The sequence below is a fragment of the Ictidomys tridecemlineatus genome, chromosome 9, assembly GCF_052094955.1.
Source record: "Ictidomys tridecemlineatus isolate mIctTri1 chromosome 9, mIctTri1.hap1, whole genome shotgun sequence".
Taxonomy (NCBI): domain Eukaryota; kingdom Metazoa; phylum Chordata; class Mammalia; order Rodentia; family Sciuridae; genus Ictidomys; species Ictidomys tridecemlineatus.
Window position 1 is genome coordinate 29,266,590 of NC_135485.1, and position 23,590 is coordinate 29,290,179.

General features: G+C 40.0%; 1 protein-coding gene across 1 annotated transcript; it reads right to left on the reverse strand.

The window, feature by feature from the left end:
- Window positions 1–4,237: 4,237 nt before the first annotated feature.
- Tlr10 (toll like receptor 10) lies at window positions 4,238–7,436 on the reverse strand. The gene has a single exon (XM_005319909.5). It carries the CDS (start codon window positions 7,203–7,205, stop codon window positions 4,770–4,772), a length of 2,436 nt encoding a protein of 811 aa, XP_005319966.2. The 5' UTR covers window positions 7,206–7,436; the 3' UTR covers window positions 4,238–4,769.
- Between the last annotated feature and the right edge of the window lie 16,154 nt (window positions 7,437–23,590).

Genomic DNA, 23,590 nt, shown 5'->3' on the forward strand with positions numbered 1-23,590 from the left:
TCTTGAAGCCACCCTCAGAGGACTGTCTGGCCTGGTTCAGAGCCTACAGTAGGGGTGGCCTGAGTGCCAGCAGCTACAGGGCATAATGGCACATACCCGCCACCATCAAGCATTGAAGACAGGCAGTGATGCCACCCACAGTTGAGATACAGAAGGACACAGGCCCACACTGGTGACTTGAACCCAAGGCTTGGTGGTGAACTGTTGGTAACCGAGTCCTGCAGCCTTCTTGTGTTCAAGTTGAAGTTACCCCCAAATCAGTATGTCAGCGCCATCTGCTCAGTCTCAGGAGGTCCCACACTGCACCGCGGTGCCAGCAGGAATAACCTAGTTGCCCAACTGCTCACCTTAAACGAAGGCCCAACCACCAGCCTGTGAGGAGATTCCATGGTTGGAGTCCCAGAGCTGGTTGGGATATCTGATTGACATAATGTTCAGGGTCAGAAGCATCTTGACAGAGGAAGACAGAGGTCATTGTGGGCTGGGTCAGGTCTGAGCCAGGAGTCTGTCTGGAGAACACGGCCAGTCCTGGCAAGTCCCAGGCTGTGAGAAGGGCTTAGAAAATTCAAGGAAGGCCTCCAAAGCACAGAGGTGCAGTCCTGTGGCAGAGGCTTTGCTGGCCCACTACTGCCCCTTCTCCTCTAGAAAGGCTGACACGAGAAGAAGAACATGGACAGGGGTTGGCAGGGGGCAGCCATACACCCCATTTGTGGTGATTTGTGTAATCTGCAGACTCTGAAATAGTTCAAGGGCAAGCCCCTGAGATCCACCAGCTTCAAGGAGGAAGTGAAGAGTCATGAGTGGGGTGGAGGAGAGACAGAGGGCCAACGATGGCAGGTCCCGGAAAGAGCCAGCAAGAAAAACACTTACTGAAAGGGAGGAGTGTCCTCCAGTCCAATCTGTACCCCTGGTTCACATCAGAGGCCGACACTGGGGTGGGTGGCTTTGGCAGCCAGAGCTCTGCTGGACTTCAGAAGAGCAGAGGGTCAGCAGAGGGTCCACGAACTCTGTTTCCTTCGGAGAATACTTGGGGGGTGGCGGTGTGCCAAGGACTATTCTAGGCAGAGATGCGGACAAAATTCCTGAGCAAAACAGACAAAAATCTCTGCTTTGAGTTTGCATTCTGGTGGGGGAAGTGGAGAAAATGCAGAATAAACAGAAAAATTACATAGTGATTCAGGAAATGCTATGGAGGAAAAAAAAAGCAGGAAAATTGATTTAAAAAAATGGCCATTGATAATTACCATTTTCAATGATGTTGCCTAAGAAATCTTCACAGGGTATGTGTTTGGAGCAAAGATTTGGATAGCAGAGGGAATGTTGAAGTGTCCTAGGAAAATATGTGAGGATTCAAAATCACTTTCATTGGATTTTCATTTGAATATTTCAAACGAATTATTAAAATATATGGGCACTGTTAGAATGGTTACTCTTGAGGCAACGTGGACACCACCATCAAAACATATTCTGAAGAAGAGTCATTTTCATTTTGACAAGACAGACATATAGAGTCTCTGTCTGAAGTTGTATTGACCAGAAGCTCCCAACCAACCTCCCTAACCCTGACCCTGATCCTGAATGACCCTACCTTTGGCTACAAAAGGTAGCCACAGTTTGCTATGGACTTTGGAAGCAAAAGCATTGGTCTAGGAGTTCAAAGGCAAATGTTTGACCTTGGGCTTGGGCGAATCATTTAAAATTTGAAAGTCTTAGTTTCTTCATTTGAAATTGAGAGTTAGGCTTGGTAATTTTTAAATTCCCACTCATTTCAAATTCCCCCAGGCTCTACTTCTCTTGAGTGATTCATTATGGTAGACAGAGGAATGAAACTTAGGGAACATTTGCCATAAGTCAGGTTTAAAACCGCTGTTCCCTGCCGATCTGCTTGGAATTTGAAGATGACAATTCCATTTCAGAACAGTCCCGTCTTCCATATTTATTCAAAGGATGTAGACCATTCTCAGCTCAGATGCTGACACACAGGAAATGCTGCCATCCATCTGCAGAGATGCTCAGTGAGCGTGAAGGCCTCGGAGGAATCCACAGAACGACTTCGACCACACGGATACAGAGTTCAGGCTCCTTGAGGGGGGAAAAATACGGAAGAAGCTCCAGATGGACACATGGCAAGAAATAACAAGAAAATTCCAAGTACATAAGATCTGAAGCCATTTTCCAGACCTGATCAGAGCATGAGGGAATGGATGCTCATCTCATGATTCCGCAGAATTGCTCATTACTGAAATCTGAAATTCCTTGGATGGAATTACATCATTAGGTTTGCATGAGGTAGGCATATACAATTATAGATAGTATACATTATATATATTTTAGTTGTAGAAGAACACAGTACCTTTTATTTGATTTATTTATTTTCATGTGGTGCTGAGGATCGAACCCAGTGTCTCACACATGCTAGGCAAACAATCTACTACTGAGCTACAGTGTCTCAAGCCCCAAAAGCAAATAACATTCAATTCATGCAAAATCTATTTTTTTCGAGTACCTAACAGTCAAAACCAAGAATATTAGGAAGCTAGATAGTATCTGAGTTTCTGAGAAAGGAACATATAATGGGTAAGATTCAAGGAATCCCCACCCAACATCCTTAAAGCCAACTCTGAATGAAAGCTGCCTTTGTCCAGCTTCTGAAAACAGAAGTTCTGAAAGCTAAGTCTAATGTTTTTTTAAATTGTAATAGAACACATCTGCTGTTAAAGCTGAATTACTAAACTGAGGATTCTATCATGAAATAACTGAATTCTGGTGAGTTTAGGGCTAATGTTACCTTCTTTGTATGATCCAAATCACTTCATCTCATGTTGAGTATTTTACTCAAGATTTATAAACCCTCATATGGACTCTGTCTCACTTCTTGAGAAGCCAGGAATCACACTCCTGTCAGGGCCCAGCCCAGGAAAGGCCTTGTCCCCAGGCTCTGCCTTCAGCCACTTCGATTTCCTTGTCTTTCCCTTTCTGCCAGACAGACCATGGGCTCCTCAGGCAGGCGCAGGAGATGCTCAGCTTCAAGTCTGCTGACCTCTGGCTCCTCAACTCTGGCTTCTGGCCAGATGGTGGTGACATAACCTGGCTTCTGGCCAGATGGTGTCATAACCTGGCTTCTAGACTGACACTCAGCCCTTTCCCCATACTCTCAGGTTGACCATCTAGAATACAATAAAAAAAAAAAAACTACTTAGCATGAGGAATTCATAAGAGTACAAACTGTAAGGAAATAAGTAGATGCAGAATTCAGTTTTATCCTGCTCAATAGATCAATTTTATTAGAGTAAATGAGATGAAAACCAGGTATCTTTGTAGGTCAAGAGCAACCCAATTTGGCAATTTCAAGGGATGCATTCTATACTCAGGAATCCTTCAATTCTTGATTCTCTTTCTTTTGCCTGAGTTTAACCTATTCCTTCTCTTCTTTCCCGGCTTTTCGGGATTTGACATCAAAGCCCACCATCTATCCTGAAGCCAGTTGTGTCCCACTAAGATCCTCAACTAACCCAAACTCATTCCTTAAGCTTTTAGCAGGCAACTTTTCTGAAAAAAGAATTGTGCAAACTGCTGCTGATACAGGGGCAGATGGCCTTTGGGAGTTCATAGTCTGGTGAGAAATGGAGACTTTAAAGAGGTCTATAATGAGTTGGCTGATAGAAATCTGTCCAAAGTGTTAAAAAGAAAGAAGGAGTATCATGCTTACTGGAAGGATCGAGGAAGTTTTCCAAGAAAGGTTGACTTTTGTATTGTGTCTTGAAGGAAATGTAAGATTTCCTGAACAAGCCATTCCAGGCAGGCATGGTGCCAGATGCACTCTCTAGTCTGGGGCACAAAGAAGGCTGATTGTCCCAGAAAGGGCAAATGACTCAATAGAGCTCAATGACTGAGCCCTGGATGCAGGGAGATAAGAGGAGAATGGTTTCAATTTTAAAAGTACATACAACTTTTCCCCTGTTACATGTGGGTAAACAAACTACAAGAATTTTCAAACCAGAGAAGTAACATTTTTTTCTGAAATACGATTTTGCAAAATTGAGAAGTGCTTGTTTCTTTCCTGTGAATTGTGAGACAAGAAGAGAAGAATCAAACAAAATGAGTAGGATGTGTAGGCTTTAAAAAAATTTATTTTTTTTTAACTTGCAAAAGAAATACAGATTCATTCTAAGCAATTCAAACATTACAGATATACACAACATAGAAATTCCTGTAATCCAAACTTCTAGACCCAAACCGTAACTACTATATCAGTATGCTGATACAGATTATTTTAAACCTTTATTTCAATGTATAAACTAACATATTAATATAATTTTCTCAATACAATAATGGCTATTTAATATCCTATTACATGGGTATACTAGAATTTATTGAATCAACCCTTATTTTGTGAATATTTAGGAAGCTTTTCAACTTTTCATGGTTATAAAAAATGCTGTGATAAACACCTTTTTACATAAAACATTACAAACTTGTACAGGCATTTTATAGAACATATTTTTAACTCTAATTAATTAATTAATTTTTTTTTATGTATTCTGAGGATTGAACCCAGTGCCTCACACATGCTAGCGCAAGCACTCTACCACTGAGCCACAACTCCAACCCCCAGAGAATATGTTTTTAAATTTTTTCCTAGGAAATGACATGAAGGGAATAATGATTTTTCATTTTAGTAGGTATTGACAAATTACCATCAAAAAGATTGTATCCATTTATATCCCAACAGCGTTTATGATCCCCAATTTCCCTACAGAGGTGGAGTTTCATAAGCAATCTGTTCTTATCAGAGATATTGTAGAACCTCGGGACTCTTCATTCAGCTCTGAGAATGTCTGTAGTTCACACCCTTCTCCAGTGTCTGATAAATTGACATTAATAGCAGCTCGAAGATTTGCCCAAAAAAGCCCACATTTACATCTATCCTTGGGCCATTCCAAGTATGCCTTCTTTTCCATGAGAGCTTTCAGCTCGTGGAACCTGGTAGGAATGCAGTACAATGGAACAGGTTCCAGTGAGATAAGAAGGATGCAATCAGCCCTTTCATGGAAGAGAGTGTGTTGGGCAAAATAGAGTTCATAATGGCACCACTCACTCTGGACAAAATTAGGGGACAAAACAAAGATGGATTTATAGCTTCTCTCAATGCAGCTTATGATATTTTCAGCAATGCTCTTGCCAGGGTCAAAGTTTCTCTCAGGAAGACAAATCAAAACAGAACCATCTTCTTTCTCTAGATTGGGGATCAGTTCATTCTTCACCCAGAGAGAATCATGTTCGCTGTAGGAAATAAACGCATGGAATTGGACATTGCTCTTAAGTTGTTCTTGTGCTGTCCTCCTAACCCTGTGCCAGGTTAGTGCCCATTGAACTAGCATCCTGAGGTACCAAAGCAGATCCAAGCGAAGGTAGCAGAAGGCCGCGGTCACCCCCAGAATGGTCATGATGGCCACAATGGTGACAACCAACAAAGCTGTGTTGCAAGACAATTCAGGAAGATCAACATCTTTTAACCGAGTCCCCTTTAGATTCAAAGGGTATTCACAGATGTATGAATCTGACCATCCAATCATCATGCCCTCTGAATATTTTTCAAGCTGAATGAAATCTCTTAATTCACAAGTACACCGGAATGGATTTCTTCCTGCATTTAGACTCTTAACTTCCTGGCAGCTCTGGAAAAAATCAAGGGATGGACTGAGAATGAAGTTCATTTCAATGTTCAGAACTGAGAGTCTGCTGAAATGACTGCACCCGGGGAGATCAGTCAGAAAATTAAATGCAATATTTAGCTCTCGTAAAGACTTCAGGTGAATACTTTCTCTAGGGACAGTTTGAATTTGGTTATTATTCAGGTCAAGTATTTGAACACTTCTGGGCAAACACCTGAAAACAGAATCAGCAAATTTATTGGATGACAAGTTCATGGTGATCAACGTTTCTGGCCAAAAGCAATTTTCATCCTTGTTATGTTGTAATAGATTTTGGCTCAAGTCCAAGTGCATCAAGGGTGTACTGTTAGCAAAGCTACTCACTAAGGAAAGTGTCTCCAGTTTATTGCCCTCCAGAATGAGAGTTTTCAAATAAGGCAATTGGGTGGGTTTTTTAAACAGGTCATCTGTTAAGATATTATTGGCTAAATTTAAATATTGGAAACTTACAGGATAATTAGGAAAAAGCATGTGTGGCATTTGTGCATCTGATATTGTCAGGTTTTCTATATTCATGTTTGTAAAAAGCAAGTACATTCTATCCTGTGGAATATTAAAAATTCTGAAATGTACATGCTCCAATTTTATGGCTTTCATTACAGTATTTGAGTAGTCAAATGAATTGCGGTCAAGATAAACATTCCCTCCAAAAATTATATTTTGGATTTGGAAGTATTCCACCGATGTATGCCAAACAAATTGGAAGATAAGGAGGAGGTCATCCCAGAGTAGATCAACTTTGTTAAATAACAGAATAGATGTCTTAGCATTCTTTAAAATAAGATTCTGTTGAGTTTCATGACTCACACATTGGCTTTTGCAGTCTATATTTGTCATTTCTAATATTTTTGAAGTCTTGAGTCCATCATGCAAAAGAACCCAAAAATTTGTGTTTCTTGGCAAAACGATGTGAAGTTCTGTTGTGTTTAAGATGGGCAGGCTACCTTCTTCATAATAAGAAAGAGTTCTCAATCCTAAGAGGACAGTATTGAGATGCAAATGAGCAATTTTCTGGAAATCTGATTTTTGTATTTTTGCTCCACTCAAACCCAGGACTTCCAAGTGAGACATGTTGCCAATCTCTTCACAAATAGGCATGGTGTCAAAGTCATTAAAAGAAAGATCTAAATGTCTGAGACCTGCCAGCGAATACCAAGTTACAGTCTTCAGTCTATTATAAGACAAATCTAAATATCTTAACTCCTGGTTCAGATCAAAGATCTTGATATCCAGCTGTTGGATTCTGTTATGGCATAAAATCAAAGCTTTCAATTTGGAGAGAGAATGAAAATCTGAATTCTGAACTTGAAAAAGGAGGTTATACGATAAATCCAGTGTGGTTGTGGTTGGGGTCAAGTCTGTGGGAACCTTTTTTAGAGACATATTGAAGTAGTTAGTAATTAATTCCTTTTCTTCTGGAAGCTTTGAGGCCAAGCCCTCTATTGACATAACAATATTACAAAATACATAAAAGTTTCTGATGAGTTTCATTGCGTTTCCAAGTATTTTATCGCTGGTTTCCTCATATGAATGATGAAGATGAGTTCCAAACTGTGGAAAGATAGCACAGAACAATTGTTTAAAAAAATTAATTTGTTAAGGGCTGAGGTTGTAGCTCAGTTGGTAGAACGTTTGCCTTGCATGTGCAAGGCACTGGGTTCAATCTTCAGCACCACCTAAAAACAAATAAATAAAATAAAGGTATTGTGTCTGTCTACAACTAAAAAAAAATAAAAATAAAATAAAGTGGTTTGTTAATTCCCATACGACTTTTTAAAAAATATAATTATTTTTAGTTTTTATTGTTTTATTGTTGCATTAAAGTTGTACACAATTGTAGGATTCATTGTTATATATTCGTACATGCACACAATGTAATAGTATAATTTAGTCAGTGTCACTCTCCAGCTCTTCCTTGCCCCCTCCCCTCTTTCCAGTCCTGGTCCCTTTGCTCTATTCTACTGATTTTCCTTTGATTTTTATGAGATCCCTCCCCTCACCCAACTTTTATTTTCCTTTTTCTTCTCTAGCTTCCACACATGAGAGAAAACATACAATCCTGACCTTATAAGTTTGGCTTATTTCACTTAACTTAATATTCCCAAATTCAGTCCATTTCCTGCAAATGACATAATTTTATTTTTCTAGAACTTTTTTTTTTTTTTTAATGCCAGTATCTGACTATATTCACCAAGAGACTAGAGTAAAGTCCCAACCTATATTGGGGTTTTGACTTGAACTCAGAACCTTGGCTGATACAGCTACAAGCCAGTCACTGCATGTGCCATGTCCCCCAAACTGAGGTCTGATTCTCACAGAGATGCAGTAGGTGGGAGAAGCACCTCCCTCCCACTCCGCTGAGGAATGCCCTTGCCAGGTCACCCCCTCCCCACATCCCCTTTTGATAGCAGAAGGCTTTAAGAAGAGTGGAAGTAATTTGTTTTATTGTTAAATATTATGGGCCCTAGAATTAATATCTCGGTGTTGCTCCTCACTTTTATATTTGTGGATATAGAGAGTCCCTGGAGATAATATCTGTCTTTAAAAATGGCTTACCCTCTAACTGGAAGGTCCAAATAGACACAATCAGGATTCCTGTCCTTTTGCCTGTTCAGATTGGAGGCAAAAGCAATCTGGACCGATGTTGAATAATAGCAGTAATAATGGTTTTTAAAAAGAAACAGTTTTTATTTTGGGGGGATTTTGATGTGTCAAGGTATATCCTAAATGCCTCACGTACATCCTAAATGTATTATCTCTTTCATTAGTCACAATACTCAGTGAGGGAAACACTGTTACCCCCACTTTACAGGTGAGAAAAGTCATGATGGAAGATTGAGAGGACTTTGAGAGGAGCTAGGCTTCAAGTTGTCTCTGACATGGAAGAGAGGTGGTGGGAGAACTAAGATTTCCATGAGGTTCATTATTCAAGATATTAATTAACTGCCTCTTCTGACAAAACTTTTCTAGACACTGGGGAATTGTCTAGCAACAGACAAAACAGATAGATTTCTTTTCCTTCACAGCTTACCTTCCAGCGAGTAAGAAAAGAGTCTGAGAACAAAATAAGGCGTGTATATGTGGGGTAGTGATAGGACTTGAAAGAAAAATAATTGAGACAAAGACAATAGAGACTGTGTGACATGTGGGTAGGGACGTGGTGGGCCGAGTTGGCAGAATGAAAACTTGAGGCTATCTAGAATACTACTGTTTTGGTAGCTATGAGGTGTCCCGCAGAGGGTCACGGGTGGGAAAATGAAAGACAGCGTAGAGGGGAGATGACTGGGTCATCTTAGAGCCTTAGTCTAATCAGTGCATTAATCCCCTGACAGAAACTACCTGAGTGGTCACCTAGGCAGGTAGGGTGTGGCTAGAGGAGGTGGGTCACTGGGATGCACCTTTGGGGTGTATATTTTTGCATCCTGTTGCTGCATCCTGTTGCTCCTCCACACTCTTTCACCACGATGTTCTGCCTCATCTTGGGCCCAGAGCGATGGAGTTGGCTGTCTATGGAATAAGGCCTCTGAAGCCATGAGCACCAAATAAACTTTTTCTCCTCTAAAATTTTCTCATCAGATCTTTTGGTCACAGTGGTAAAAAAGCTGACCTAACAACTACCCACTATCATCTGGATTTCTCTTTCTAGAATCTTCCCAAGTTTGTGTGTGTGTGCGCGCGCGCACGCGTGTGTGTGTGTGTGTGTGTGTGTGTGTGTTTTAAGAAATTCTAGAAAACATGGGGATATCTTCCAAAATAACTAAAAAAATAAAAATACTTTGTCTTTAGTTTAAAGTTGCAGTAACAAATCACCATAGCCAGAGTGGCTTAGATAACAAACATTTATTTCTCATAGTTCTGAGGGCTACAAAGCCCCAGATCAAAAAGTTGGAAGACAATTCCTGACAAGGAGCCTCTTCCCACTGTGTAGGCGGCCACCTTCTCACTATATCCTTATGTGGAGGAGATAGACAGACAGACAGACAGACAGACAGACAGACAGACTGCTCCTGAGTCTTCCATATAACTATTGGTACCACCGAAGTATACAGAGCATCTTATTCCCGATCTTGGTGACACACATCATCACCCTGTCTTGTGTGAATTTCCTTACATCGTACTGAAAGGGTAAAGTTTCTAAGCTGCAAAGCCTGAGTTAAAATGTAAAAGACTGGGCATTGTAAAGTTTCTAAGCTGCAAGGCCTGAGTTAAAAAGTGAAGGACCAGGTATTGTTAAGTTCCTCTGCTACACCCAGAACCTGAAATTCCTGAGGCAGTTAAGACAACGCCCTAATGGCCATTTAGCCTAGGGCCCTGTGCAGCTTGTCGTAAGCATACAGGGCCGGAACCAATCAGTTTGAATGTGTACCCCACTTAGGAGTGACCAATCACCCCTGCCCAATCTGTTCCCACCAATGAATGTACTAATCAAGTTTAAGAATTGTTGTTTGATTTTCCCGTGCCTCATGATAATTTGTCCTGATGTATGCAAAGCCTCCACCCTCCCCAAAAAGTGTACTTAAGCACTGCTTAACCTCTGCTCGGGGCTCTGGGCTGCTCTCCCTTCTTGAGTGAACCTGGAGCCTCAGCGCGCTGAATTGGATCCTCAATAAATCCCCTTCTGCAATTGCATGAGTCAGTCTCTTGGTAGTCTCTTCCTCTGACTTTTCGCTGGACCCTTACAGTACACTTGGAGAATTCCTACATTTTACGAAAATATATTAATTATCCACTTTGATGATAAAATTCTTATATTTTATCAACTCTTATTCTGGCAAATTAGAGTTTACCAGATTACAACTACTTTGTTCCTTTGTTTATTGACAGTCTCCTCCACACCCCATCCCCTTGACCACTGTCTATCTTGTCTTCTTCTGTATCCACCGCACAGGCTCAGCAAATATTTGTGGAATGTATGGATGAATGAATAAACTTTAACACTTTATTCTCCTAGCACAAGATGGTACATAATGTGTTCTAAAAAGTAAGTGTCGAATGAATGAATGGATACTGTGAATTCCTCATGTGGTGCAGTGTGTGATGGCTAGAGAATGAGTCTGTGTTACGGATGGACAGACCTGTGTTCAAGTCCAGTCTTAACCATTCACTGATTGTGTGATGTGTGCTACTTGTTTAATCTCTGAAAAGCTAGGTTTTCTCATCTATAAAATGGGTTTATGCAGAAGCATAAAATAGATCATGCATCAAATCACTTAGGAATGACACATTTAATAAATGGTAGTAATTATCAAGGCCAAGACCAGAGTAAGGCAAGTAAGGCACAGATTTTAAGAGGTTAAAAAGGAACTCAGTCATCAAGATAAACAATGGTCTAATGAAATATTTTTTTAAAGAAATTAATGTGAAAATTCACATTGAACAAATATCAACATCATAAAGAATACATCACAATACTGATTTTCCCCCTCAGTCTCCATTATGGCTAGGCAAGATCCCTGTAATTATAATCACCAAGTCACCAAACTGATAAAGGAGATTTTAATGTTATCATCTTACAGAGTACTTTACTTTGTAGCAACTTACTTTAAGCTTCCAGGTCTGGATGACCCTTGAAAAATGTGGCAGAATCTGGTCCATTGTTTATCTGGAATCCTCTGGGTTGAAATGTCAGAGTTTCTATTTCTTACCCACTTCTTCCCTCTCCCCAATACCACAACTATATATGGAAATAAAATGAGAGCAGAACCTTTTTTGAACTTCTCTTAATATAAGGGAATAAAAAGGTCCGATTCCTCAGGCAATTCATGTGCATTATGGCATTTCACTAAAACATTTTTAAAGTAGAACATAAACTTTGTGTTGTTGTTGTTCAAACCCAGGGCCTTACACATGCTAAGCACACACTCTACCACTGAGCTACACCCCTAGCCCCAACATAAACTTTTGATGCATTCAGTAAATATCATATTTCTACTATTACTACTATGCTGAAAGCAGGTGAAAAACAGTAACTTTCTTTAATAACTAAAAGAAACTTGACTTATAAGTCCAAATCCAAGGGCACCAAGAAAGGACAACTGGTGGTTTTCCAAAGGATATATACTTCGCCATCTAATTTCTCTTTTCCCAATGATTCAGAGAAAGGGACAAAGGCTAAAAAATCCCTTGAACATTGAATGACTTTTGAAACATAAGAGAATGATCTTTTTTGATGGTTTCCCATGTGTCCGATATGGAGTTATGTGTTTTCCCTACATTATCTTATTCAACCTACTCAACATTCCAACAAAATAGTGGTTATTATTATTCTCATTTTACAGATAGAGGAGCTAAAATCCAGAGGTTAGGTAATGTGCCCAAGGTGACCCAGTGAATAAGCAGTAGAGAAGGGATTTGAACCTGCATCTGTCCAGCCCCTTCTGGATGGCAATTAAACCCAACCTGAAGGCCTCTCAAACCCTGAAGTGGAGCAGCTTAGAATATGAAGAGATGGTCTCCTTTGACCTGGCCAGTTACCATGGTGGTCTTCTCCTCTCTTCCAACCCTGGTGCTTTTCTCTGAAGTGGTATGAAGCTATGGGACATTCTTTTGGGTGCCACAAAGTTTGAGAGATTTTGCCTATGTGTAAGTATGTTTAAGATCATTATAATTTTATAAGAATTGAAAGAAATCTCAAAATGCACACATCTGTAATTAACAGCTCAGCATAGGCCGTCCATGAGAAAGCTCTTATAAGAATTGAAATACCTACATAATGTGAACCAAACCTTCCAGCAGCCAAACCACCATCTTTAACCACTTGGTTTTCTAAGGGAAACTGAGCAAGAACAACATTGCACAAGATCCATCAGAGCTATCCCTACTTTTTGGCAAGCAACGCAAATGCAAAACCTTTGAACTGGGTAAAGGAGCAACAGATATGATTTAAGTAGCCAAAGATCTCACCCAGCAGATATTGTCAACATGTATTACAGGCAACTAAAAAAGGAACTCATGACAATTCCTGAGGTCATCAACTCTGGATAGAAGAGCTGACCAGGTTTAATCAGCAGTGAAGAAAACCCAAGCCCCCAAGCATCTGCAAGATATTTCCTCAAAATAATATTCCTGGTCGCCAATCACAGATCTTTAGGCAAAGTAGTAAATACTGAAAAATCTCAATAAATCTACTTCCCTCCAACCTATATTAGCTTAAATTATCTTTTCAGAAAAGATCCATATGCCCCTTATTTCTTTTTCATGAGAGTCATTAAAAAAGAAAACAGAGCTAACGGTCCTTACCTAGGGCTTGCACCGTCTCCGAAGAGCTGCAGGTATGTGGGTGGTTCACTGACAGGGGCAGAACTAGCTGCAGGAGCAGGTAGGAAAGTCAAGTTTAAATCCCTTTCCCCCTCTACTGCATGCTAGCGGCATTGCAAGTTACATAAATTTATTAGCATCCTAAAAGCACATTTTTTATTGTGGTAAACTACAACATAACATAAAACCATTTTAAAGCCATTTTTAAGTGCGCAATCAAGTGGCATTAAGTTCATCCACAAGGCTGTACATCTATCATCACTCTCCATCTCCAGAACCTGTTCATCATCCCCAGCCGAAACGCCATGCCTCCAAGCAGCAGCTCACCAGGCCCCCCCTTCCTTCAGCCCCTGGAACACCAACAATGATGAACATTTCCAAGTGGATTTGTCAACAGGAGGAATGACCACTTTTTTAAATTGGGTTGTTTTGCTTTGTTTTGTTGGAACCAGGGATTGATCCCAGGGACACTTAACCACTGAGCCACATCCAGCCCTTTTTTATATTTCATTAGAGACAGGGTTTGCTGAGTTGCTTAGGGTCTGGCTAAGTTGCTGAGGCTGGTTTTGAACTCTAAATCTTCCTGCCTCAGCTTCCTGCATGGTATACAGGCGTGCACCACCGCACCCAGATTTTAATTCATTCTTTTGGTTATTCATAACATTTGACATAATAAATATAAAAGCATGGAATATAATTTGTTCTGATTCAGTTTCCACTTTTTAAATTATTGTAATAGATTTATTATAATTTATTTAGTAAAAAATGGGGAGGGGATAGGTTCTTAAAATAAGAGATTTTTTTTCAATAGTATTATGATTTTTGAATTTAAAATGTAATTGTATATATTTCTACATTATTGAGGGGAATATCACAATAAATAATCATACACAAAAGCAACAAAAATAAACCAACAAACCAGTCTGCTCTCTTGCCTACTGAAACATAAACATGTCTGTTACATGAACACATGGAGACAGGCCATAGATGCAAACCCATAGGGAATACTGCAGAGGGTCAGTTCTTGTTTAAAGAACTGAGCTCCAAATCTTCCTTGATACAGAAATTCTTAACTATTAAGATCAGCACACTTGCACTGTACATTTTCCTCTCAAGAAAAAAAAATGATCATTTAGGCTTTTGGTTGTCTAAAGGCCTATTCTTTCTTTGCCCAGAGACCAACATGTTTGAACACTTTACTCCATGAGCAAATAGAGAGGTTTTCTGTCCTTATTTTGTAACTTATTTACCAAAACCAGGTGAGCCAAGTAAGGGAGCAGTACTCTGTCACCTGCCCGGCATCACCCCAGCTTGCACTTACTTCCTAAGTGCAGGAAGCTCTGCATACAAGATGCTGGCCACGCCTGGCACCAGCCACAGAGGAGACCTGCAGGAACCCCACCCGACAGACGGGGAGGTTAGTTGAGTGAGAACAAGAAATTTGCCCAAGATCATCATTCAGTAAAAGACACAAAGATTCAAAACTTGAATCTGTCTGGCTCCAAAGTCCACAGTTTTGGGGTTTTTTTAACAACTCCAGGATCCAAAGAGTGAATGCACTACTCCTCTGGCCTTCAATTGGGATTTCTAACACTTTTAAATCCTTGGTCAGAGTTAGCAACCAAGAACAGTATGCTCACAACCACATGTGCTGATAACTTTGAAATGTAATGTTTTTATTCCTTTAAAATGCACCCCCCCACACACACATATTCATGCTTACACAAACACACCCATGTACACAGTTCCCCTCTTGTGACTTCCTCTGTTTCCAGCCTTCTGCTGACAGATTTCTACTTCCTTAGGTAAGTTGCAGTGGATAGAGAGCCTCGGGTTAGCTCAAGGGGCTGGAGGTTTCTTTTGAAGGTACTCTGGGAGATCCAGAAGTGCACAGTGGTACAGCCAGGCCTTGTGGAGGCTGGAACAGTGGCTTCCTGGGCCTCACACAAGCACCCCTGGTGCTCAGGCCAGCTCTGCCCTCCCAGTGGGGCAAGGGCTGTTCTCTACTCTAGCTTTGACTTCACTTCTCTTTAGCACTTCCTCAATCTGTTTCTCTTTCGGTTCACAGCTTCTCTTTATCGCTATCTTTGCTTTTATTTCTTTCTAGAGCTGAGGCTCATCCTGAAGATTCTTCCCCCAAGATGAAAAATCTGATTGGATCTTTGTCCCACCATCCAAAACGAAGCATCTCTATTGGTCAGAGGACTCACAGGCCACCTGATAGTTTTAGGGTCCACTTTGTGGCTCGTCTTTGGCATGGCCAGTGGCCCTGATCCAGGCAGGGAGGAAAGTCACCCAACTCAGGACTTTTTCTGGGTAGAAGGAAGGGCCGGGGGAGTTTTCTCCCTAAAGACACACTAGCTGACTTAAGGCCTAGTATGGCACATGTGTCGATTAATTTAGGTATCAGTAAGTGAAAATAAGGGCACAAGTTACTTTTAAATCATATCTTTGAAAAATACATAAAATGTAAAACATTTCTCACATGGTTTGGAAATTCAAATAGTTTATTATTTATTCATTTACCTTCGCTTATAAGTATAAGGTGGGGAGAAAGTTTTGGTTCAAACAAATAAATTAAAATGGTCCTAGATATGGAGCAGGAACCTGATTAAAAGCTTTGCAGAGATTGTTAAATGCTTTATTACCAACAACTAGAGCAGCACGCTTCACGAGAATACAAAAACAATGCAAGCCACATAAGTGACTTGGAATTTTCTAGTAACTACATTTAAAAAGACAACGATGAACCAGGCAAGGTGGCACACACCTGTAATTCCAGTGACTTAGGAGGTTGAAGCAGGAGGATCACAAGTTGTAGGTGAGCCTGGGCAACTTAGCAAGACTCTGTCTCAGAATAAAAACTAAAAATGACTGGGATTGTAACTCAGTGGTAGAGTGCCTCTTCAATTTCTAGTACCACCAAATACTTTATTAATTGATTAAATAATTTTAATTAGGTCTATATGACAGCAGAATGCATTTTTAGTTTTTAATATAATCCATCATATGAAAATATGAGTTCACAAGTACTCAATATAAAAAAATACTAACATGATATTTTTACCATGTCTTTGAATTGTGGTGTGTTTTACACTTACAGCCCATTTTCAATTCAGCCTTGCCACATTCCAAGCCTTCGTGGCCATATATGATCAGTGATCGTCATTTTGGACATGGAGCACTAGAACCTTAAGTTAATAAATGGCCATCCTACAATTAGCCCACAAAGTGGAAGTCCAACTCATCCATTTTTCCCCAGTGATGCTGAACACACGTATTTCCCATTTCCCCTGCAAGCTACCCTCTGACTCCAGCCCCTGGGCTCTTTCTCAAACCAGCTCTGCTCATTCCGTAAATGATCTCAGTGGAGAGGCAGCTGCCTCTGCAGAGTCAAGGGCACATTACTGCTCAGCTTCACCCCGACTTCACCCCTTCAGTGACCTCACACTGTTTCCTTGAAGCTGGCCAAGGTGCGCTTGTTTACACCACGAAACCAACAGTATGAATCAGCTATACGGTTGTATACTCCAAATTGGCCAGGACCTGTGTCCTCGGCAGTCAATTCCACGTGCTCTAAGGGCAAGAAAGTAAACAATATGTACTGAAGTGGAATGGGGATCAAAGATACATAAATATTAAAGAAAAAATAATGGGAAAGAGAAAGAAATGGAAGGGAAGAAGGACAGAGGCTCCAAAGAAGAAAACAAAAAGAGAGGAGAAAGAATGGGGACAAGAGAAGTGGAGACAAGCAGGAGGCAAGGCAAGAATAGGAAGGACGTGGAGACAGAAGAGAGAAAATAAAGGTTCAGGCTGAACAGGGGAGCAGGAGGGAAGAGTGGATCAGAAGAGGAGGAGGCCTGGGCTTCTCACCCCCCAGGGGCAGTTATTCTTATAACCTCATTAATGAGCTTCTTAGCGTTGATCTTAGGGAGAGGTGGAGACCATGTCAGCATGAGGAATTCCCCTTGATTTCCTTGTTTGCCTCCCAACCTCATATCTTTATTTTGATTATAACTGAAAAAAATATATACTGAATTATGCCAAGATATTTTCCAGTACATCCAATGCTCTGCGAGAGCCAGCTTATTCCAGTTCATGAGAGCACATTTTTAATTCTCAATGACTTTGTGAACCAGTTGTTTAATAAAACCATTATTAAAAATTAAATCATGTTGACTTGCATTTAATCATCTATATTAAAAGCAAAGGAAGTAAGTACTCAGAACTCATCCTTTCCTGATTATTTAACTATGTACTTGCTATTATTACACTCTTGAGGTTACCGTCTCTTGGATCCGTCCTGTGGAAGCACTGTAACAGTATGTTCATGAGCATCTCTTTCCAACTCTGTCTTCAATGATGCCACAGTTGCACCTTGAAATTGGCTACAGTGGGAATATTTACATCAAAGATTGTTTTAAAAATAAAGAATCTATTATTAGATATTTACCAGCACGCCACTGCATTTGGTGTCATTGATATCTGATTGTTTTTTTTTAAGCAGAAAAAAGAAAACAAAGCATTTCTGTAACTTAATGACTCACTTTTTTAAGAGCAATATTTTGGCAGGGATTTATATTATCTCTTACTTTTTGTTAAATTGTTTTTCAGTGTTTACATTATCACGATGTGTGGGATATTGAGGCATGGCTAAAAGCCACATCATACACTTGGATGACAGTCTGTAGTTAGACTTCTTGGTTTTCCTTTGTTAATAAGTGCCTCCTATTTCATTTTTCCCATTTGCCGCACATTCACAAATTGCTCTCAAAGTCAAAGTTTTAATAAAACCAAATCTATTAAATAAATGATCACCTCCCTCAAATGACTTTTTGTCATCTCGCTCAAGTAGGTACTGGCTCTGTCTAGGACAGCTGCAGAGTGAACGTCATCGCCCCTCTCCTGGGTTACAGCTTCTGCTCTCTGGATGCATCGCACCTTCTTTCTTGGCTTCTGTCTGTTACAGTGGGACATAGCGTCCAGTATTTCCCAGCAAAGAAATAACTTGGAGGGGGAATTTGAATGTCATGCCTCACATTTGGTAATTGGCTCCATATCAAGTTCTAAGCTGCAAATAATTTCCCCATACAGTTTGAAGACATATTCATTTATATACATACAAACATATAGGATGTTTATATATAGAGAGAAAAAATATATATATAATGTTTATATATATATAAAAGATATAGATATATACATAGAGAGAGACAAATTTAAAGAGATAAATATATATAAAGAGAAATTTTTCTGATATTTGCTACCAGTTTAGTTTCCAATTTCTTGTTTCCCCATTTACAATGTATAATTTATCTATTTGTTCATTTCCTCGCTTGATTTAACATAGAGCTATTTCCGGTTTTTAAGCAGCTAAATTTTATTTCTGTTCTGATTTTATTTCACCTCAGAAACCCCAGGACAATCTAAATGGAACATGATGGACAGCTCAGCTCCAGTTCTATAATGAGTGGTTTAAGATAATGAGGATAAGAGTAATGATGATAACAGCAATTAGTAATAAAAACCAGTATGGTTACGGTGACTATCATTTATTGAGCTTTTGCTTTGTGTCTGGCGCTGTTCTGTGGACTTTTCATGTCTCAACTTATTTAATCCTCTTAACAACAATATAAGAGAGGTACAGTTATTATTACTTTAATTCTACGTGCAGGATAATAAAGCAGAGAGTTATTTCAGCACCCAAGGTTACTACAAGGAAGTGGAACAGCCAGGACTCAGGCCGTGGGGGTCTGTCTCTGGGATGCACTTCCTACCCAGTGTGTCAGTTTAGAGTGAGGAGAAGAGTCTTCGTAAGTCCTCTGGACACACTATGCCGCGCAATGTCAGAAACCACTGGTTTCTTACAACCGCCATCTGAAAGAGATACGGTTATTACACCTATTTTTCAAATGAAGGAAAAGAAACTGAGAGGTTAGAGTCTTAATCCAAGGACACACTGCTACAGAGAAATGGAACCAAGATTTAATACCAGAATGCCTGTTTCCAGCCCCATTTATAACTTTATTCTCAGCACTCCCCCACCTCTGGTGGAGACTAAATTTTGACTTCGATTTGTTGATTATAGATTTTCCAAGTACAGAAAAATGTAAAAACAAAACAAACACCAACCAGGGCATGTCATGCTGATGTTTTTGTATATTTTATCTAGACCCTTTTCTATGCATGTTTTAGCACAGCTGAAACCACAGCATACATAAGGTTTCATAACCTGTGCTCTTCGTTCATATTATAAAATAAGCACTAATGTACATTAATAAAAGACTTCCTATAACTTTTTTAAATTGTGATAAAATACCTAACATAAAATTTAACTCTATACAATATTTTAGATGCTTATGAAATCATGTCCTCAAATGAGCACAACACATTCCTCCTTTGGTGGAAGTTTGAAGTTTTTCAAATTTCTCATTCATCAGTGAACCTGCAATTAACATACTCATGAATAATTTCTTTTCCACATTTCAATTTATTTCCTTAGGATAGATTCCTAAAAATGGAATTACCAGATCAAAGAGCATTAATATTTTTAAACTCTCCATATATATTGCCCAAGTACTTTGCTCTCCAGTTATGGCCATATAAAACACACATATAAAATACTTGACTTTCACTAGTATAGCAAGCTGATAAAATGGAAATATGTTATTCTCCAATTTTTGTGGAGTTCCTGTGAGTGAGGTGTGAGAGTAAATGGCTGGTTTGGGGCCTTTTACCGAGCACCTGCCTCTAGCCAATAAAAGAGGTCAGAGAGGCTGAGATGGGTTAAAATTTAGTAGAGAATTTTGGAGCCAAGCTTTGCTGTTCATGAGTCCTTTAAGAAGGGCATGTGGACTGTGCTTCCTCTTAGCTGAATCCTAGGAAGAGGGGCTTCACCTGAACCATTTAGAAAGCTCATTGTGTGAATTCTGTAGTTTGGGGACATATTGGACCAATCTTTAATTCATACCTGAAAATCTAAAGGTCATGGCTAGCTACTCTGAGGGTACATTTTGCAAATAATGAAATCAAGGTTTAAGAAGTTTAAGTCTTTGGTTCAAGGCCATCCACATACATGTAATGAAGCCAGAATTAAAACCCAGATCTTCGAATTCAGAGCTTGCATACTTACCCATTCTGTGATACTTCTCATTATCTTTGGAATCTTTCTCATTTTCATTATTTTGTATTTATCCATATTTTGACTTGAATTATTTTGACTTGAATTCTTCATCTCCCAACTACTTGGAATTCTTTGGCAGGAGACCCCACCAACATGATTTCAACCTTGTAGAAACCTCCCTAGACCCTGAAGAGATCAGGTATTTACACGTAGGACGGATCTCAATCCTCAAAATCTTGAGTTTGCTAGATAAACTCAAGCAACTTTAGGCCCTCCTTCAGATATATATTTTAGTCTAACACAGGGGTATAGGTTGAAATGTGTATCCCCAAACCTCAGTATCTCAGAACATGACCATTTTGGAAATAGGATTGTTGTAGATGCAATTAAGTAAGGTAAGGTTATGAGTCTGGTTCCTGATCCAGCATCGTTGGTGTCCTTATAAAATGAGGAAATTTGGACACATAGACAGGCATAGAGGGAGGATGGTGTGAAGGGACAGAGGAAGAAAACCTCCAGATACAAGTCAAGGAGAGGCTGGGAGCAGGTCTTTCCCTTCCCCTTCTCAAAAGGGGCCAGCCCCAGCCATTCCCTGATTTTGGATGCCCAGCCCCTAGAACAATGAATCAATAAATGTCTAAATGTTGCGTAGGTCACCCTTTGTGGTGTCTTGCTACAGCAGTCCCTGAAATCTAAGCACAACTGCTTGCTGAGCAGTTGAAACTTGATTGTGAAACCCTGAAGTTCAATACAGGAAGTGCGGTCACCCTAGAGAAAACAGGAAAATCCAGTAATAACAGCAGTTGCAACTCCGTTAGAGTTTTTGTATCTTTAGCATACATTTCATGGTTTGAATGTGCTCCTCACCGTTACGTTTCATAGAAATTTAGATGATGTTCCCTAAATCTCTAAGTTTTAACTCCACAGCTTGATTTAAGACAATTTTGACAATATGATCTTTTTTATAATAAAAATTTATTTGGGATTATATGAAAACAGTTATCCAATGGATTCTTTTTATTTGTTCTTTTTAGGTATACATGACAGTAGAGTGTATTTTGGCAAATCATACATACATGGAGTATAATTTATTTTAATTAGGATCTCATTTTGTGGTTATACACGATGTGGAGTTTCACTGGTCATGTATTCATATGTGAACATGTGAAAGTGATGTCTGATTCATTCTACTGCCTTTCCTATTTCCATCCCCCCTCCCTTTCCTTCACTCCCCTTTGTCTAATCCAATGAACTTCTGTTCTTTCCACCCCTGCCTGTATTATATGTTAGCATCTACATAGGAGAGAGAACATCTGGCCTTTGTTTTTGGGCGGGGGACTGGCTTATATCACTTAGCATAATACTCTCAATGAACTTTCCACATTTATATTCTACTGTCATTTTTCATGAACTTCATGACCCAATTAAACTGGGACACCAGTCCCTGCCTTTGCTCTCTGAACCTCTCTATTTAGAATGGTGTTTCCATCGCGCATCACCACACATTGAACATTCCAAAGTTAAATTCTTCCTCCAAGACCTGACAGAAAAACTACCATTTTTAAGAAGACTCATTTCAGTTAAGTTAGAAGATTTCTAAACCTTCATTCTGTATTCTTGTTATTTTTTATTTTAGTTACTCAGATATATATATATATATATATATATATATATATATATTCCTCTAATTCACTGTAAGTTCCAATTATTTGGGTACCCCCAATCTCCTCTTGTAAAAGGGGAAACTGAGACAAGAACTTTGTGTACAGATTGTTTGCAGAAGTAATGTCAGAGCTCAAGAGCGAGAGGACTGAGAAGAGTAAAACAAAGAAAAGAAATTCAGCCCAGAGGGAATCACACACTGGTCTTCCCTATGGGTGAGTATGACTCAGTGCTATTGGAGACTGTTCAGGAAACACTATAGACTATGTCCCAGTCTTTAACCCAAGAATAGAGGAGTATTTTTCTAGTGGCTCCCACCCTGTGGTGGTCAAGGATTGCCTTCAAATGATGTCTTTCACTTACAGGTTTGGGGCTGTGTCAGAACAGTTGAACAAGATTCCACAACCATCTCTCATGTAGCTGTATTAGTGAAGCCATGGGGCATGAGGTGAGAGATGTGGTGCAGTTATGACAAAATGCTGTCAGGTTACACTTGCCCCAAGCTAGCTGATGGATTGAAAAGAACATGTGATAAATATAAAAGGATATGTGATAAACATAAGAGGATATGTGATAAATATAAAAAAAAAATACATGGTCTGGGGCCGCAGCTCAGTGGTAGAGCATTTGCCTTGCATGTGTGAGGCACTGGGTTCGATCCTCAGCACCACATAAAAATAAAGAAATAAATAAAGATATTGTATCCATCTACAACTAAAAAAATACATGACATAGTCCATTCCTATCTGCTTAATAGTTCTCCAAAGATAGGTGTGGAGAGTGGGGATTTGACTTGTGGTCTGACGGCCTCAGGGCTGTGGTTGTGCTGGGAACTTCCTATGTGAAGGTGCAGGTCAAGTGGCCCAGTTGCTATGGTGACGCCCGCCTGAGGAAACTGTGCAAAGGTGCACAGTTGGGACCTTGAGCTTAGGCACCAGGTCCTGGGGATACAGAATTCTGAGCACCACAAGATAACCCTAATGTCTCACCAGTTCTGCATCCTTCAAATTGCCCACTTTGCTGAAACTTTCCCACAAATAACCTGTTGATAAAACCTATATAATCAATATGCTGAGCTAGCTCTGAGTCAGTCAAACTCCTTCACAGTTTGGCTACCCGCCTGGCCCCAGCTTTTTCTTCCTCTATGTCTGTCTGCCTGTCTTTATTTTTTGGGGGGGGGCAGATATGGGAGTTATTGGGGATTAAACCCAGGAGCACTAAACCACTGAGCTACACCCTCAGCCCTATTTTGTATTTTATTTAGAGACAGGGTCTCACTGAGTTGCTTAGGGCTTTGCTAAGTTGCTGAGGCTGGCTTTGAACTCACCATCCTCCTGCCTAAGTCTCTCGAGCCACTGGGATTACAGGCGTGTGCCACCCCGCCTGGCTCTGTCTTTTCTTTATCCCCTATCACCTCCACTGGTGTTTCCCAGAATTAAAGGGTGCAGCTGAGAGCTGGGGCCAGAGCATATAGGAGTGCTGTGTACTGTACAGATAGGAGTGCTGTGCACACTGCACCTCAACTACATTCTTCCTTCTGGTCAAAGGAGAAAGGTTTTTGTGCATATTAGTTTATGCAACTAGAATCTCAGCAAGAGCTCCAGACACAGGAAACCAGATTTGGAATTTCCATCTGAACCAAGGTGGAATACTATCTTGGTTTGCATTCCCACAGAAGCAGGCTCTTGCTAGGTGTGGTGGTGCACACCTGTAATCCCAGCAACTTGGAAAGCTGAGATGGGAGGATCACAAGATGGAGGCCAACCTTGGCAAATTAGCGAGGACTTAAGTAACTTGGCAAGACCTTGTCCCAAAATAAAAAATAAAATGGGCT

Excerpts from the sequence above, each read along its gene's own strand:
- Tlr10 (XM_005319909.5), bottom strand. The coding sequence starts at position 7,205 with ATGAAACTCATCAGAAACTTTTATGTATTTTGTAATATTGTTATGTCA.